Here is a 17932-nt window from a genome sequence, read left to right as displayed (position 1 = left end):
AGGTAATTGAGGTAATATGTACATGTAGGTAGAGTTAAAGTGACTATGCATAGATAATAAACAGAGAGTAGCAGCAGCGTAAAAGAGGAGGTGGGGGGGGGGGGGGGTGACGACAATGCAAATAGTCTGGGTAGCCATTTGATTAGCTGTTCAGGGGTGGAAGCTGGGATCGGACCCTTTTTTTCAATTTTTGCCTAAAACGACATACCCAAATCTAACTGCCTGTAGCTCAGGACCTGAAGCAAGGATACACATATTCTTGATACCATTTTAACCTGTTGAGGACAGAGGGCGCTGTTTTCACTTTGGGGGGAAATCGTGCCCAATTTAAACGGCCTCGTACTCAATTCTTGCTCGTACAATATGCATATTATTATTACTATTGGATAGAAAACACTCTCTAGTTTCTAAAACCGTTTGAATTATATCTGTGAGTAAAACAGAACTCCTTTTGCAGCAAACTTCCTGACAGGAAGTGGAAAATCTGAAATCGATGCACTGTTCTAGGGCCTGCCTATTAATGTCCTTGATATTTATTAGAATACATGCACTTCATAAGTCTTCCACTAGATGTCGACAGGCAGTGAGAGAAGAAATGGAGTGTGTAACTTGATCTGGGGTCGAATAATAGCTCTCGGCATGACGTGTCACCAGTTTCCTGTTTTCTGGAGAGCTCGTGAAGGGACCTGGATTTGCCTTCTGATAAGCTGTCGTTATGGACGACTAATATCTCCGGCTTTGATTTTATTTGATACATGTGACAATATCATCGTAAAGTATGTTTTTTCAATATAGTTTTATTAGATTATTGAAATTTATTCGGGACGTTAGGCGTGTTGCGTTGTGTGCCTTTGTTCAGGAAGGAGAGCTTAGCGCCACTTTGCTAGCTTACCGTGCTAATTGACTGGAGAAGAGGACATTCTAAATCCAAACAACGATTGTTCCCGACAAAGGACCCCTTGTACAACATTCTGATGAAAGATCATCAAAAGTAGGACCCATTTTATGATGCTATTTCATATATCTGTCGAACATGTTGTACTAGTCGTTTGCGCCCAGATTTTGGGTACTCTCTCGCTATACCTAAGCTGGATGTCGTAATGAAGTTATTTTTAGAATTCTAACACGGCGATTGCATTAAGAACTAGTGTATCTATCATTTCCTATACAACATGTATTTTCTAGTAACGTTTATGGATAGATATTTGGTCAGAATAGTTGGAGTGTCATAAAAATATCCGCACATTTTGGGAAAAAGATGCTACGTTAGCACAATGTATAACCACTGATTTCAGCTCTAAATATGCACATTTTCGAACAAAACATAAGTGTATGTATAACCTGATGTTATAGGACTGTCATCTGTTGAAGGTTTATGAAGGTTAGTGAAAATGTATATCTTTTGCTGGTTTATTCCCTATCGCTAACGTGCCTTGATGAATGAATGCGGTAGTGTGGTAGGCTATTGTAGTAAGCTAATATAATGCTATTTTGTGTTTTCACTGTAAAACACTTAAAAAATCTGAAATATTGTCTGGATTCACAAGATGTGTATCTTTCATCTGCTGTATTGGACTTGTTAATGTGTGAAAGTTAAATATTTCTAAAAAATATATTTTGAATTTCGCGCTCTGCCTTTTCAGTGGAATGTGGGAGGAGTTCCGCTAGCGGAACGCTGGTGCCAGACAGGTTAAAGGAAACACTTTGAAGTGGAAATGTGAAATTAATGTAGCAGAATATAATCTGGGAATAATATAATAATGATTTTTTATTTTATTTATCATCTTTGAAATGCAAGAGAAAGGACATAATATAATTTTGCAGTTTAGGCGCAATTTAGATTTTGGCCACTAGATGGCAGCAGTGTATCTGCAAGATTCAGACAGATCCAGTGACGTATTGCAATACCTCAGAAAATGTTGTATCAAGTCTGCCCAAATGTGCCGAATTGGTCAATTGATACATTTTCAAGTACATAACTATAGAGAACATACAAAAATGATATGGTAATAAAAAAATCTGTTTACACACTCCAAGGAAAGTCATATATGATGGAAAATTAGCTTTCCTTTTATTTATTTTTTAAATTTTTTTTCACCTTTATTTAACCTGTCTAGGATCAGCGTGGCGCTAGCGGCACACCCCCCCCCCCCCCCACTGAAAAACCAGTGCCGCGAAATTCAAAAAAAATATTTTTTTAAAATATTTATCTTTCACACATTAAAGTCCAATACAGCTAATGAAAGACACAGATCTTATGAATCCAGTCAACATTTCCGATTTTTAAAATGTTTTACAGGGAAGACACAATATGTAAAGATGTACATCTATTACCTAAAAACACATTAGCATAATCCACCATCTTTTATTTGTCCACCAACACCAGTAGCCATCACCAATTCGGCTAAACTAAGATATTTATAGCCCCTAACCAACAAAAAAACTCATTAGATGACAGTCTGATAACATATTTATGGTATGGGATAGGTTTTGTTAGAAAAAAGTGCATATTTCAGGTATATGGCATAGTTTACAATTGCACCCACCATCACAAATGGACTAGAATAATTACAATGAGCAACGTGTTTACCTAACTACTAATCATCAAACATTTCGTAAAAATACACAGCATACACGAATCGAAAGACACAGATCCTGTGAATACAGACAATATTTCAGATTTTCTAAGTGTCTTACAGCGAAAACACAATAAATCGTTATATTAGCTTAGCACATAGCAATTAGCAGCCCAGCATTGATTCTAGCCAAAGTGAGCGATAAAAGTCAACATCGCCAAAAGATATTAATTTTTTCACTAACCTTCTCAGAATTCTTCCGATGACACTCCTGTAACATCACATTACAACATGCATATACAGTTTGATCGAAAATGTTTATATTTAGCCACCAAAATCATGGTTAGACAATGTGAAATGTAGACAAGCTGGTAAAGAAAACGTCCTTGCGCCACTTAGACAGTGATCTACTCTTATACATAAATACTCATAAACGTGACTAAAAAATATAGGGTGGACAGGGATTGATAGACAATTTAATTCTTAATACAATTGCGTTATTACATTTTTTAATTTATCCTTACTTTTCAATACAGTTTGCGCCAAGCGAAGCTACGTCAAAAAACATGGCGTCCTAAGCCACTAAAATGTTTCGACAGAAACACGATTTATCATAATAAAAATGTCCTACCTTGAGCTGTTCTTCCATCAGTATCTTGGGCAAAGGATCCTTTCTTGGGAGAAATCGTCTTTTGGTGGAAAGCTGTCCTCTTGCCATGTGGAAATGTCAACTGAGTTCGGGATGAACTGAAAAGCATGCCCAACTTTTCACATAGTTGCAAAAATAAATGTCCCAAAATCGCACTAAACGGATATAAATTGCTATAAAACGCTTTAAATTAACTACCTTATGATGTTTTTAACTCCTATAACGAGTGAAAAGATGACCGGAGAAATATAACAGGCTAAACTAACGCTTGGAACAGGAGAGGGTCGGTGTCTTCCACGCGCGTTACGCAGCAAGAAAAGACTTGCTAGCTAAAGGTTTTTTTCATTTGTAGGGCCTGTGAACGAGCAATCGAGCCCGTTGGAATCGTCATCACGTAAAGGCATCCAGGGGAAGACGTAAGAAGTGTCCGTATAGTCATAGCAACGACAGTGCCCTTTTAAATGACTTCAGAAAAGTGGCCAACATTTCTCAAATCTGACTCCATGTCAGGGAAATTGCTGTAGAATGGGCTCTGTTCCACGTAGAGACAAAATTTCAACTCCTATAGAAACTATAGACTGTTTTCTATCCAATAATAATAATAATATGCATATTGTACGATCAAGGATTTTGTGGGAAGCCGTTTAAAAAATTAGCCACATTAGCATAAATAGTCTAAACAGCGCCCCCATCCCCAACAGGTTAACCAGATAGGCCAGTTGAGAACAAGTTCTCATTTACAACTGCAACCTGGTCAAGATAAAGCAAAGCAGTGCGACACAAACAACAACACAGAGTTACACATAGAATAAACAAACGTACAGTCAATAACACAATAGAAAAGCCTATATACATTGTGTGCAAATGGCGTGAAGAGGTAAGGCAATAAATAGGCCATAATAGCAAAGTAATTACAATTTAGCAAATGTACACTGGAGTGATAGATGTGAAGATGGTGATGTGCAAGTAGAAATAATGGTGTACAAAAGAGCAAAAAAGTAAATAAAAACATATTGGGATGAGGTAGGTAGATTGGGTGGGCTATTTACAGATGGGCTGTGTACAGCTGCAGCGATCGGTGAGCTGCTCAGATAGCTGCTGCTTAAAGTTAGTGAGAAAAGACACATCTAGATGGCCGGGTGGGGTGGGTGTGGGGCCAGAAACGGCAGGGGTTCAAACTTTACAACCCAGTTCCTACATTTTAATATAAAAATTGATTTTATCAAACAAAACTACGCTACATTTTGTCTCTGGAACCCTCAGGATGACAAATCGGAGCAAGATTACTGAATGTAAGTACATTATTTACCTTCAGAGTTGAATGTGTCAAACCAGTTGCCGTTATAAAAGTGTTTTGTTTTTGTGCCCTCTACTTAAACAATAGCATGGTATTTTTTCCACTGTAATAGGTACTGTAAATTGGACAGTGCAATTAGATTAACAATAATTTAAGCTTTCTGCCCATATAAGACATGTCTATGTCCTGGGAAATGTTCTTGTTACTTACAACATCATGCTAATCACATTAGCATACGTTAGCGCAACCGTCCTAAATGTTGCGCAGCAAAACATTTAGCTACGCTGTGCTCTACTGAACACAACCCAGTAGACAGTAATGTGATGTTGTGTATCTGTGTTTCTTAACTCAGGGGGATGACCGTATGAAGCTGCCCAGCCCCAATGACAGTAAGTTCTTCCAGAGCCTGTTGGATGAGGAGGATGTGGAGGACTTTATGGATGCTGAGGAGTACCTGGTTCCCCATCACTTTAACATGCCTCCACTATCATACACAGCCAGGCTCCGCGTCGACTCCAACAGGGTAGGTAGAAGCACACACTTGTGCACGCACGCACGCACACACATACACACACATACACACACACACAAGCACAGAAACACCCCCCCCCCACACACACAGAAACATCCACACACACACACACACACACACACACACACACACACACACACACACGCACACACATACACACATACACACACATACACACACACACAAGCACAGAAACACCCCCCCCCCCCCCACACACACAGAAACACTTGTGCACGCACGCACGCACACACATACACACACATACACACACACACAAGCACAGAAACACCCCCCCCCCACACACACAGAAACATCCACACACACACACACACACACACACACACACACACACACGCACACACATACACACATACACACACATACACACACACACAAGCACAGAAACACCCCCCCCACACACACAGAAACATCCACACACACACACACACACACACACACACACACACACACACACACACACACACACACACACACACACACACACACACACACACACACACACAGAAACATCCACACATATACTTAAATTAACACACAACCACACACAAATACTATCCACAACAACTAAATTGTGATGTAATTCCTCCTCTCTTTTCCTCAATGTCCTATCAGCCTCAGAAAGTATCAAACCCTACCTCCACTTCCATCTGATTTCCATTCATCTAGACAGCCCTTCTCCCTCTCTCTGTCCCAGTATATCTCCTCCAGTTCTTCCCTCTCTCTGTCCCAGTATATCTCCTCCAGTTCTTCTTTCCCTCTCTCTGTCCCAGTATATCTCCTCCAGTTCTTCTCTCTCTCTGTCCCAGTGTATCTCCTCCAGTTCTTCTCTCTCTCTGTCCCAGTATATCTCCTCCAGTTCTTCTCTCTCTCTGTCCCAGTATATCTCCTCCAGTTCTTCTCTCTCTCTGTCCCAGTGTATCTCCTCCAGTTCTTCTCTCTCTCTCTGTCCCAGTATATCTCCTCCAGTTCTTCTCTCTCTCTGTCCCAGTGTATCTCCTCCAGTTCTTCTCTCTCTCTGTCCCAGTGTATCTCCTCCAGTTCTTCTCTCTCTCTGTCCCAGTATATCTCCTCCAGTTCTTCTCTCTCTCTGTCCCAGTGTATCTCCTCCAGTTCTTCTCTCTCTCTGTCCCAGTATATCTCCTCCAGTTCTTCTCTCTCTCTGTCCCAGTATATCTCCTCCAGTTCTTCTCTCTCTCTGTCCCAGTGTATCTCCTCCAGTTCTTCTCTCTCTCTGTCCCAGTATATCTCCTCCAGTTCTTCTCTCTCTCTGTCCCAGTGTATCTCCTCCAGTTCTTCTCTCTCTCTCTGTCCCAGTATATCTCCTCCAGTTCTTCTCTCTCTCTGTCCCAGTGTATCTCCTCCAGTTCTTCTCTCTCTCTGTCCCAGTGTATCTCCTCCAGTTCTTCTCTCTCTCTGTCCCAGTATATCTCCTCCAGTTCTTCTCTCTCTCTGTCCCAGTATATCTCCTCCAGTTCTTCTCTCTCTCTGTCCCAGTATATCTCCTCCAGTTCTTCTCTCTCTCTGTCCCAGTGTATCTCCTCCAGCTATTCTCCATCTCTGTGTCCCAGTGTGTCACCCCCGACCCTGGCCTCTTTATCCACCCGCTCTCCAGGCCTCCTGTTTCATTACGCCGGCCTCCATGTGTAAATAGCAGCCTCTCCACTAAAGCGCCGCCACCGTTTGCTCAGAGACAATGAGTCCTGGGCCTGGCTATTTACTCTGCCGCTCGCCGCCGCTCTGCCTCGACCATGCTCATGCATCTCATATTGACTGTGTGCCCGTGTGCCCTCATGCTGGCGGTCATGCCATGTTCCTGGGGGACCTGGACACAGGCACCCACACATCTGAAATGTCAAAGGTCAATCTTCTGACTGAAACACTTTTTCATTATGCAGTCAAACAGTGTAGGACTATGAATAGGACAGGGAGTTATGGGAGAAAATGTGAAAGATGAAGATGAAAGTGAAAGATGTTCACTTTGAATTGGAACACTGGCTCCGCTGGCACAGTGAATAAAATAGACCAGCTTGGATGTGTCCCAAATGGCCCCCCTTGCCTATACAGTGCACTTCTTTTGAGTTCTGGTCAGAAGTAGTGCACTATAAAGGGAATAGGATGCCATTTGGGACAGAGTGTAATTCTGACTAATTTGCTGTTCTGATTGAACCTCACCGGAGGAGAGGATAATGGGGGCCTTTTAAAAACTTGACGGGAAAGAGGGATGAATAGAGAGGTTGGGCTGGAGGAGGAGAGGAGAAGAGATGATTGCAGAGCGATGGAGTGATGGAGAGAGGACAGAGGGAAAGGGTGGGTGGGAGTGAGAGGCCGGCCCCCAGGATTTCTCCCCCCCCCCCCCCCCCCCCCCCCCCCCCTCTCTCTCTCCCTCTGTGGCTTCCCAGAAGATGACTAATATTAGCAGTAAAACATTGCGGGCAGGTGGATCGCTCTCTAGTAGAAACTCTGGCAAGCTGGTCCAGCTCTAATAGCTTGGAGCTATTATATCAGGAAATATACTTGCCCTATAAGTCATGTAATATGTTTGTTGTTGTTATTGTTATTGTTCCTACGGTTCAGGTGTTTAAATACCAACTCAGCTTTTTCCTCCTTCTTTCTTAGAGACCTTTGAACCAAACTATACCCGGGAAAACAGCCGCAGAGAAATGTCATTCATAACATGTTGGTTCATGGAAGCAAACGTTTTCTCTCATAACTCTGGTCTTTGATTTCAGAGTAACTATACAGGCCCTTTGTGTGTTCATCTCCATGAGAATAATACATTACATTAAATAAGTGAAAACCCTCCTTGATTTGTAAGAGCGGCTTTGTGATGAGCGTTAGTCCTCCTACATTGGAGTTAATGTTTCCCTCTCCCGTTGTCCCTTCTCCCCTCTTTCCCCAGAACCAGTTTGGGTACCGGGACGGTTCAGGCTCGACCCCTGAGGAGGGCCTGGCATTGGGAGGGTCCCCGGCTTGTGTCTCCTCTCCAGATCCTGCAGGCAGGCAGGGGGCAGCCCTGGACGCCCTGGAGGACCAGCGCTGCAACGGCACGCTGCTCAAGAAGAAGCCCCAGACGAGGCCCGGGGCAGAGGACAACAACGGGCAGCGCTACAGTGCCGACCCGACCGTGTTCCTGGGGCCCCGGGGGGACACGGACGAGGACGGCTACATGACCCCCATGAAGGATAAGACCTCGTCAGGTAGGTAGACAACAGTTCAACAACAGTTTAACAACAGTTTAACAACAGTTTAACAACAGTTTAACAACAGTTCAACAACAGTTCAACAACAGTTTAACAACAGTTTAACAACAGTTTAACAACAGTTTAACAACAGTTTAACAACAGTTTAACAACAGTTCAACAACAGTTCAACAACAGTTTAACAACAGTTTAACAACAGTTCAACAACAGTTCAACAACAGTTTAACAACAGTTTAACAACAGTTCAACAACAGTTTAACAACAGTTCAACAACAGTTCAACAACAGTTCAACAACAGTTCAACAACAGTTTAACAACAGTTTAACAACAGTTCAACAACAGTTCAGCAACAGTTCAACAACAGTTAAACATGGCCTAGTTTTCTGTAGCAGGATAGTGTCTTGCTCTATAGTGGAACGGCCTTCATCACTTCATTCAAAACCTTCATTCACTACTATAGTCACTGTACCTCTGTCTCTGCCTTCATTCACTACTATAGTCACTGTACCTCTGTCTCTGCCTTCATTCACTACTATAGTCACTGTACCTCTGTCTCTGCCTTCATTCACTACTATAGTCACTGTACCTCTGTCTCTGCCTTCATTCACTACTATAGTCACTGTACCTCTGTCTCTGCCTTCATTCACTACTATAGTCACTGTACCTCTGTCTCTGCCTTCATTCACTACTATAGTCACTGTACCTCTGTCTCTGCCTTCATTCACTACTATAGTCACTGTACCTCTGTCTCTGCCTTCATTCACTACTATAGTCACTGTACCTCTGTCTCTGCCTTCATTCACTACTATAGTCACTGTACCTCTGTCTCTGCCTTCATTCACTACTATAGTCACTGTACCTCTGTCTCTGCCTTCATTCACTACTATAGTCACTGTACCTCTGTCTCTGCCTTCATTCACTACTATAGTCACTGTACCTCTGTCTCTGCCTTCATTCACTACTATAGTCACTGTACCTCTGTCTCTGCCTTCATTCGCTACTATAGTCACTGTACCGCTGTCTCTGCCTTCATTCACTACTATAGTCACTGTACCTCTGTCTCTGCCTTCATTTACTACTATAGTCACTGTACCTCTGTCTCTGCCTTCATTCACTACTATAGTCACTGTACCTCTGTCTCTGCCTTCATTCACTACTATAGTCACTGTACCTCTGTCTCTGCCTTCATTCACTACTATAGTCACTGTACCTCTGTCTCTGCCTTCATTCACTACTATAGTCACTGTACCTCTGTCTCTGCCTTCATTCACTACTATAGTCACTGTACCTCTGTCTCTGCCTTCATTCACTACTATAGTCACTGTACCTCTGTCTCTGCCTTCATTCACTACTATAGTCACTGTACCTCTGTCTCTGCCTTCATTCACTACTATAGTCACTGTACCTCTGTCTCTGCCTTCATTCACTACTATAGTCACTGTACCTCTGTCTCTGCCTTCATTCACTACTATAGTCACTGTACCTCTGTCTCTGACTATAGCCTGCTGTACTCCCAGTCATTTTTACCAGTATAATTCCACATTGTTCTACATCTTTAGATCCCTGTTATATTGTTCGCTGACTCTGAGCGTTGTAAACACCAGCTTTAGCTCAGATATTACTACTTCAGGCTTTGATCATCGGCTGTTTTCACTCTGTCAGTCTCATGCAACTTTGATTTGTGGAGAAGCTGGAAATAAAACTAAAACCAGAGAAACAAAACTGATGCAATGTCAGGGTCTGAAGGAGTGGAGGGGCGGAGGGGCGGTTGAGCACCAGAGTGGAGTAGGGGAATGGAGGAGTGGAGGGGTAGGGGAGTAGAGGAGTGTAGTGGAGGGGTAGAGGAGTGGGGGAATGGAGGAGTGGGGGAGTGGAGGAGTGGAGGGGTAGAGGAGTGGGGGAGTGGAGGAGTGGAGGTGTAGGGGAGTGGAGGAGTGGGGGAGTGGAGGAGTAGAGGAGTGGAGGGGTAGGGGAGTGGAGGAGTGGGGGAGTGGAGGGGTAGAGGAGTGGAGGGGTAGGGGAGTGGAGGAGTGGGGGAGTGGAGGAGTAGAGGAGTGGAGGAGTGGGGGAGTGGAGGGGTAGAGTAGTGGAGGGGTAGAGGAGTGGAGGAGTGGGGGAGTGGAGGGGTAGAGGAGTGGAGGGGTAGAGGAGTGGAGGAGTGGAGGGGTAGAGGAGTGGAGGAGTGGAGGGGTAGAGGAGTGGAGGGGTAGGGGAGTGGAGGAGTGGGGGAGTGGAGGAGTAGAGGAGTGGAGGGGTAGGGGAGCGGAGGAGTGGAAGAGTGAAGGGGTAGAGGAGTGGAGGAGTGGAGGAGTGGAGGGGTAGGGGAGTGGAGGAGTGGGGGAGTGGAGGAGTAGAGGAGTGGAGGAGTGGGGTAGTGGAGGGGTAGAGGAGTGGAGGGGTAGGGGAGTGGAGGGGTAGAGGAGTGGAGGGGTAGAGTAGTGGAGGGGTAGAGGAGTGGAGGAGTGGGGGAGTGGAGGAGTAGAGGAGTGGAGGAGTGGGGGAGTGGAGGGGTAGAGGAGTGGAGGGGTAGGGGAGTGGAGGGGTAGAGGAGTGGAGGGGTGGAGTAGTGGAGGGGTAGAGGAGTGGAGGAGTGGGGGAGTGGAGGGGTAGAGGAGTGGAGGGGTGGGGGAGTGGAGGGGTAGAGGAGTGGAGGGGTAGGAGAGTGGAGGAGTGGGGGAGTGGAGGGGTAGAGGAGTGGAGGAGTGGAGGGGTAGAGGAGTGGAGGGGTAGGGGAGTGGAGGAGTGGGGGAGTGGAGGAGTAGAGGAGTGGAGGGGTAGGGGAGCGGAGGAGTGGGGGAGTGGAGGGGTAGAGGAGTGGAGGGGTAGGGGAGTGGAGGAGTGGGGAAGTGTAGGGGTAGAGGAGTGGAGGGGTAGAGGAGTGGAGGGGTAGAGGAGTGGAGGTGTAGGGGAGTGGAGGAGTGGGGGAGTAGAGGGGTAGAGGAGTGGAGGGGTAGGGGAGTAGAGGAGTGGGGGAGTAGAGGAGTGGAGGGCTAGGGGAGTGGAGGAGTGGAGGGGTAGAGGAGTGGAGGGGTAGAGGAGTGGAGGAGTGGGGCAGTGGAGGGGTAGAGGAGTGGAGGAGGGGGAGTGGAGGAGTAGAGGAGTGGAGGGGTAGAGGAGTGGAGGTGTAGGGGAGTGGAGGAGTGGGGGAGTGGAGGGGTAGAGGAGTGGAGGGGTAGGGGAGTGGAGGAGTGGGGGAGTGGAGGAGTAGAGGAGTGGAGGGGTAGGGGAGTGGAGGAGTGGAGGGGTAGAGGAGTGGAGGGGTAGGGGAGTGGAGGAGTGGAGGGGTAGAGGAGTGGAGGAGTGGGGGAGTGGAGGGGTAGAGGAGTGGAGGAGTGTAGTGGAGGGGTAGAGGAGTGGAGTGGAGGAGTGGAGTGGAGGAGTGGAGGAGTGTATTGGAGGGGTAGAGGAGTGGAGGAGTGTAGTGGAGGGGTAGAGGAGTGGAGTGGAGGAGTGGAGTTGACGGGTAGAGGAGTGGAGGAGTGTAGTGGAGGGGTAGAGGAGTGGAGTGGAGGAGTGGAGGAGTGGAGTGGAGGGGTAGAGGAGTGGAGGAGTGTAGTGGAGGTGTAGAGGAGTGGAGTGGAGGAGTGGAGGAGTGTCAAATAGATAGATTCCACCCCATACTGTTATAGTGCCTGGCAGGCAGCAGTGCAGAACTGGAGCTGCTGGTTCACCTCAGGCTGCTGGGAGAGGAGACTGCCAAGGAAAGGGTTGGCAAGGTGGCCTTCAGGCCTTGATGTGGATCTGCTCAGTGATCTTTGGTGAACTATCCTCTTCTCATTTTCTCTTTCTTGCTCTTCTTTCGCTCTCTCTCTCTCTCTCTCTCTCTCTCTCTCTCTCTCTCTCTCTCTCTCTCTCTCTCTCTCTCTCTCTCTCACACACAATATTTATTGTTTTCTCTCTTTCTTTCTTTCTCTCTCTCTCGCTCTCTCTCTCTCTCTAACACTCTCTCTCTCTCTCCCACTCTCTCTCTGTCTCTCTCGCTCTGTCTCTCTCTGTCTCTCTCTCTCTGTCTCTCTCTGTCTCTGTCTCTCTCTCTCTCTCTCTCATTCTCTCTTTCTCTCTAGACTATCTGAAACCGATTGAGGAGAACCCATTCGTGGCGCGGCGCAAGAACGGCGAGGTCCACGCCCTGGACAACCCGGCCTACCACAGCACACCCAACAGCCATCCCAAGGGGGGCGAAGACGAGTACATCAACGAGCCTCTCTACCTCAACACCTTTCACAACCCCGGAGACCTGGTCCTGAGAAAGAACGGTGGTCTCCCATCGCAGAGTACAGCCTCGACTATCAGTACTGGCTCCTATCCCCAACTCACCATCCAGACTGGCCTTCCTTACTACCCCGTCGTACCGACAGAGAGCGCCCCTTCTGGGCTGCAGGGAGGCTGCCATCACCCACCGCCGGGTCACCACATTCACAAGCTCCACAGTGTTGGTGTCAAACCTGGCCACTCGGTGCTATCTGGCAACTCACCACAACAGACCCACCTGGGCCTTCAGGGACACCAGTCCCACCTGATCCAGTGTGGTGGTGGGCCCTCTGCCACCCATGTTTCCCACCCTGAAAGGTCAACTGTCAAGAAAGGTCCCATCTCCATGTCGGCGCCCGAGGACCAGAGAAGTGTTATAGCAGCCTACCAGGGGCACACCACCCACCCTGGCAGTGTACTGAAGCAGGGACAGGGGCACCAGGCGGGAGGCAAACCGGCAGGCAAGAAGCTCAAGGTGACCTTTGACAATCCAGAGTACTGGCAGCACAGCCTGCCACCCAAGCCGTTGAACAGCGCTACAAACCAGGCGGGCAGCACCCTTGAGGCGGGAACCACCAATGGCATGTTGTTCTACAAACGGAATGGCTGCATCAGGCCGGTGGTGGCCGAAAACCCAGAGTACCTATCAGAGTTCTCGTCCAATCTCAAGCCGGGCACAGTTCTTCCCCCTCCCCCGTACCGACAGAGGAACACTGTGGTATAGAAGTGAGGTCCCAACCCACCTTCCTCCAGCTCCTGGGCCAGCCAGTACCCAGCCTTCTCCGGTTCCTCTGTCCCTTCCTCAGTCCCTCAAACAGTCACGAGAGCCTCCCGAAAAACCCCTCCCCACGACATCCCACCATCCATCACCTGCGCTAACTAGCTAACTAGCTAGCGTTCTCCAGAGAAGGAGCTAGCAGACCCTACTCAGAGTGCCACCAACCAACACACTACCAGGCTCCACCTCCTTATCTCCACTCTAGCCCCTAACTGGTGCTGTAACAACAGTAAATACTGCTCTAGGTAAAGACCAGTGCTGTTATCCTCTGACGCTGTATATAAGCTGGACTGGCAGCGGTGGTGGTGGTTGTGAAAGGAGCATCGAGGAGCCACGCAATATGGAGGTAGTACGACCATATGTACTGTTCTCTACACAGACATGGATGGTGTCAGGACTCTCAGGACGGTACGAGGGAACCACGATGAGGAACGCAGACGGACAAGATGAAGCGTGTCGAAAAAGAGGGGTTGTACCGAGCACAGTGTTTTACATGACTGTTGTTGAGACAAAATGAACTGGAGAGAGAGAGAGATGGACAGACAACCAACCACTACTGTATGTTGAAATGTTCCTCACTAAGGAGCTGCAAAATGAACTGGAGAGAGAGAGAGAGATGGACAGACAACCAACCAGTACTGTATGTTGAAATGTTCCTCACTAAGGAGCTACAAAATGATCTGGAGAGAGAGAGAGATGGAAAGACAACCAACCACTACTGTCTGTTGAAATGTTCCTCACTAAGGAGCTACAAAATGATCTGGAGAGAGAGAGAGATGGACAGACAACCAACCACTACTGTATGTTGAAATGTTCCTCACTAAGGAGCTGCAAAATGAACTGGAGAGAGAGAGAGAGATGGACAGACAACCAACCAGTACTGTATGTTGAAATGTTCCTCACTAAGGAGCTACAAAATGATCTGGAGAGAGAGAGAGATGGAAAGACAACCAACCACTACTGTATGTTGAAATGTTCCTCACTAAGGAGCTACAAAATGATCTGGAGAGAGAGAGAGAGATGGACAGACAACCAACCACTACTGTATGTTGAAATGTTCCTCACTAAGGAGCTACAAAATGATCTGGAGAGAGAGAGAGAGAGAGAGAGAGAGATGGACAGACAACCATCCACTACTGTATGTTGAAATGTTCCTCACTAAGGAGCTACAAAATGATCTGGAGAGAGAGAGAGAGATGGACAGACAACCAACCACTACTGTATGTTGAAATGTTCCTCACTAAGGAGCTAAATATTGTAGATATTGCATCACCATCACTTCAGTGTTACTCACCTCTTACAGTATTTACGGTAACTAACTCTGTTGTGACCAAGCCTTGTACCATTTTCAACATGTTTTATTTAATGTTTGTTCTATTTAATTTTCACAATTATTCATATAATGTGTTAAAAACAACAACTACTTACCTGTATGTACAACGCAGGTCATCCATTGGATAATTTTTGGGGGTGTGGCGTTCACTGTTACGTTGTTCACTTGAAAGCTCTTATCACGTCTAAACTACTATAAACCACGTGGGTAGCTTAACTTGAAAGCTCTTATCAAGTCTAAACTACTGTAAACCACGTGGGTAGCTTAACTTGAAAGCTCTTATCAAGTCTAAACTACTATAAACCATGTTGGTAGCTTAACTTGAAAGCTCTTATCATGTCTAAACTACTATAAACTATGTGGGTAGCTTAACTTGAAAGCTCTTATCATGTCTAAACTACTGTAAACCACGTGGGTAGCTTAACTTGAAAGCTCTTATCATGTCTAAACTACTGTAAACCACGTGGGTAGCTTAACTTGAAAGCTCTTATCATGTCTAAACTACTGTAAACCATGTTGGTAGCTTAACTTGAAAGCTCTTATCACCTCTAAACTACTGTAAACCACGTGGGTAGCTTAACTTGAAAGCTCTTATCATGTCTAAACTGCTGTAAACCATGTTGGTAGCTTAACTTGAAAGCTCTTATCACGTCTAAACTACTGTAAACCACGTGGGTAGCTTAACTTGAAAGCTCTTATCATGTCTAAACTACTGTAAACCACGTGGGTAGCTTAACTTGAAAGCTCTTATCAAGTCTAAACTACTGTAAACCACGTTGGTAGCTTAACTTGAAAGCTCTTATCATGTCTAAACTACTGTAAACCATGTTGGTAGCTTAACTTGAAAGCTCTTATCAAGTCTAAACTACTGTAAACCATGTGGGCAGCTTAACAAATAACTCTGTAAAAGTTCATTTATCACTGGCTTCAATGGAATGACATAGGATTTTTTCTCAATAATGTCTCGGAAGAGATTCATCACTGCGAGGAAATTATGTTATGCAGATTGTGGCCTGACACAGGGACACAGATTTTGTAGTAACAGTTTTCAATGCAAATGAGAGGATAATGAGGAGGACTCTTGTAGCATTATAACTCGCTACGGTCTGCATAATGACCAGTGGCTGAGACGCAGAGAGAGGAGGTGGAGGGTGTCCTAGTGGAGGCCTGGATAAATGGATGAGCAACAGATTCCATATAGACAGATTCACATGGAGGGAGGGAGGGAGGGAGGGAGGGAGGGAGGGAGGGAGGGAGTAGTTATAGAGGTAGTAGTTTAACCACAGAACTAGTCCTCTAAAGAGGTAGTAGTTTAACCACATAACTAGTCCTCTATAGAGGTAGTAGTTTAACCACAGAACTAGTCCTCTAAAGAGGTAGTAGTTTAACCACATAACTAGTCCTCTATAGAGGTAGTAGTTTAACCACAGAACTAGTCATCTATAGAGGTAGTAGTTTAACCACAGAACTAGTCCTCTAAAGAGGTAGTAGTTTAACCACAGAACTAGTCCTCTATAGAGGTAGTAGTTTAACCACAGAACTAGTCATCTAAAGAGGTAGTAGTTTAACCACAGAATTAGTCCTCTAAAGAAGTAGTAGTTTAACCACATAACTAGTCCTCTAAAGAGGTAGTAGTTTAACCACAGAACTAGTCCTCTATAGAGGTAGTAGTTTAACCACAGAACTAGTCCTCTATAGAGGTAGTTGTATAACCACAGAAATAGTCCTCTATAGAGGTAGTAGTTTAACCACATAACTAGTCCTCTATAGAGGTAGTAGTTTAACCACAGAACTAGTCCTCTAAAGAGGTAGTAGTTTAACCACAGAACTAGTCCTCTAACGAGGTAGTAGTTTAACCACAGAACTAGTCCTCTAAAGAGGTAGTTGTTTAACCACAGAATTAGTCCTCTAAAGAGGTAGTAGTTTAACCACAGAACTAGTCCTCTAAAGAGGTAGTAGTTTAACCACAGAACTAGTCCTCTAAAGAGGTAGTAGTTTAACCACAGAACTAGTCCTCTAAAGAGGTAGTTGTATAACCACAGAACTAGTCCTCTATAGAGGTAGTAGTTTAACCACAGAACTAGTCTTCTATAGAGGTAGTAGTTTAACCACAGAACTAGTCCTCTAAAGAAGTAGTAGTTTAACCATAGAAATAGTCCTCTATAGAGGTAGTAGTTTAACCAGAGAACTAGTCCTCTAAAGAGGTAGTAGTTTAACCACAGAACTAGTCCTCTAAAGAGGTAGTAGTTTAACCACAGAACTAGTCCTCTAAAGAGGTAGTTGTTTAACCACAGAACTAGTCCTCTAAAGAGGTAGTAGTTTAACCACAGAACCAGTTCTGCTTCACTAAACTAAGCCCACTGACAGTCAGCTAGCCTCCTCTCTCTCTCTCCCCCTGACAACTCTCAGTTCACCTCTACACAGCGATAGGATTACCAACTCCTCATTCTAAATCCAAAATGTCAAGTTCCAGAGATTTGACACGGAATCTTCTTGTGTGACTTCACCACAGGTCTCTCCATTACTCCGAGACGAGGGCTGTATGAAGAAGAGTCAGTTCAGTTGTCAAATCAGCAAATAAAAATGTAATTCATGACTTAAAATGGCCGTTTATTAATTAACTCGATTCAATTGGATACTGAACTGACCCCAACCTTAATGTGAAGTGTATGACTAGTGCCAAATGGAAATGTTTTTTATGTTATTTAACTAGGCAAGCAAATTCTTATTTACAATGACGGCCTACTCCGACCAATCTCGTACAACACTGGGCCAATTTGTGCCGCCCTATGGGACTCTGAATCATGGCCGGTTGTGATACTGCCTGGAATCGAACCAGGGTGTGTAGGGATGCTTTTAGCACTGAGATGCAGTGCCTTAGACCGCTGCGCCACTCGGGCAGGACCAGTGATTAAAAGTAATGTGTAACTGACCATTTAGAATAAATAGTGACTTAGGACAGTTGCCTGTACTAACTTGTACTAGGAACAGTTACCTGTACTAACGTGTACTAGGAACAGTTGCCTGTACTAACTTGTACTAGGAACAGTTACCTGTACTACTGATGCCTCATAAACACCTATGAGAATACTGCCAGACAGCTTCTGCTGCTAAGTGGAATGTTCATGACCGCCGGTAAAACCTCTGTTTCAGAGTCATTTGGTCAAACTGCTTTTATGGAGCCATGCATGTTCGTTGTTTCATTTCCTACTCGATTTGCCTTTACTTTGTCTATATTTCATCATACAGCATAAGGAGGCGTATCCCAGCTGTCCTTGTGGCAGAGAGGAGGGAG

General features: G+C 45.4%; 1 protein-coding gene across 2 annotated transcripts in view; it reads left to right on the top strand.

Annotated features, from left to right (window-relative positions):
* Positions 1-15856, top strand: part of LOC129859946 (receptor tyrosine-protein kinase erbB-4-like) — a 113321-nt gene extending 97465 nt beyond the window's left edge. For both annotated transcript variants that reach the window (XM_055930223.1, XM_055930222.1), the window contains exons 12-14: positions 4875-5045; positions 7975-8272; positions 12340-15856. In XM_055930223.1, coding sequence (XP_055786198.1) covers positions 4875-5045; positions 7975-8272; positions 12340-13250 — 1380 coding nt within the window. In that variant the 3' untranslated portion in view covers positions 13251-15856. The remainder of the gene's footprint in view (positions 1-4874; positions 5046-7974; positions 8273-12339) is intronic.
* The last annotated feature ends 2076 nt before the right edge of the window (positions 15857-17932 follow it).

Source organism: Salvelinus fontinalis, chromosome 7, assembly GCF_029448725.1.
Source record: "Salvelinus fontinalis isolate EN_2023a chromosome 7, ASM2944872v1, whole genome shotgun sequence".
Classification (NCBI taxonomy): domain Eukaryota; kingdom Metazoa; phylum Chordata; class Actinopteri; order Salmoniformes; family Salmonidae; genus Salvelinus; species Salvelinus fontinalis.
Note: the sequence above shows the minus strand (reverse complement) of the source record. Positions and strands in the feature narration are given on the sequence as shown.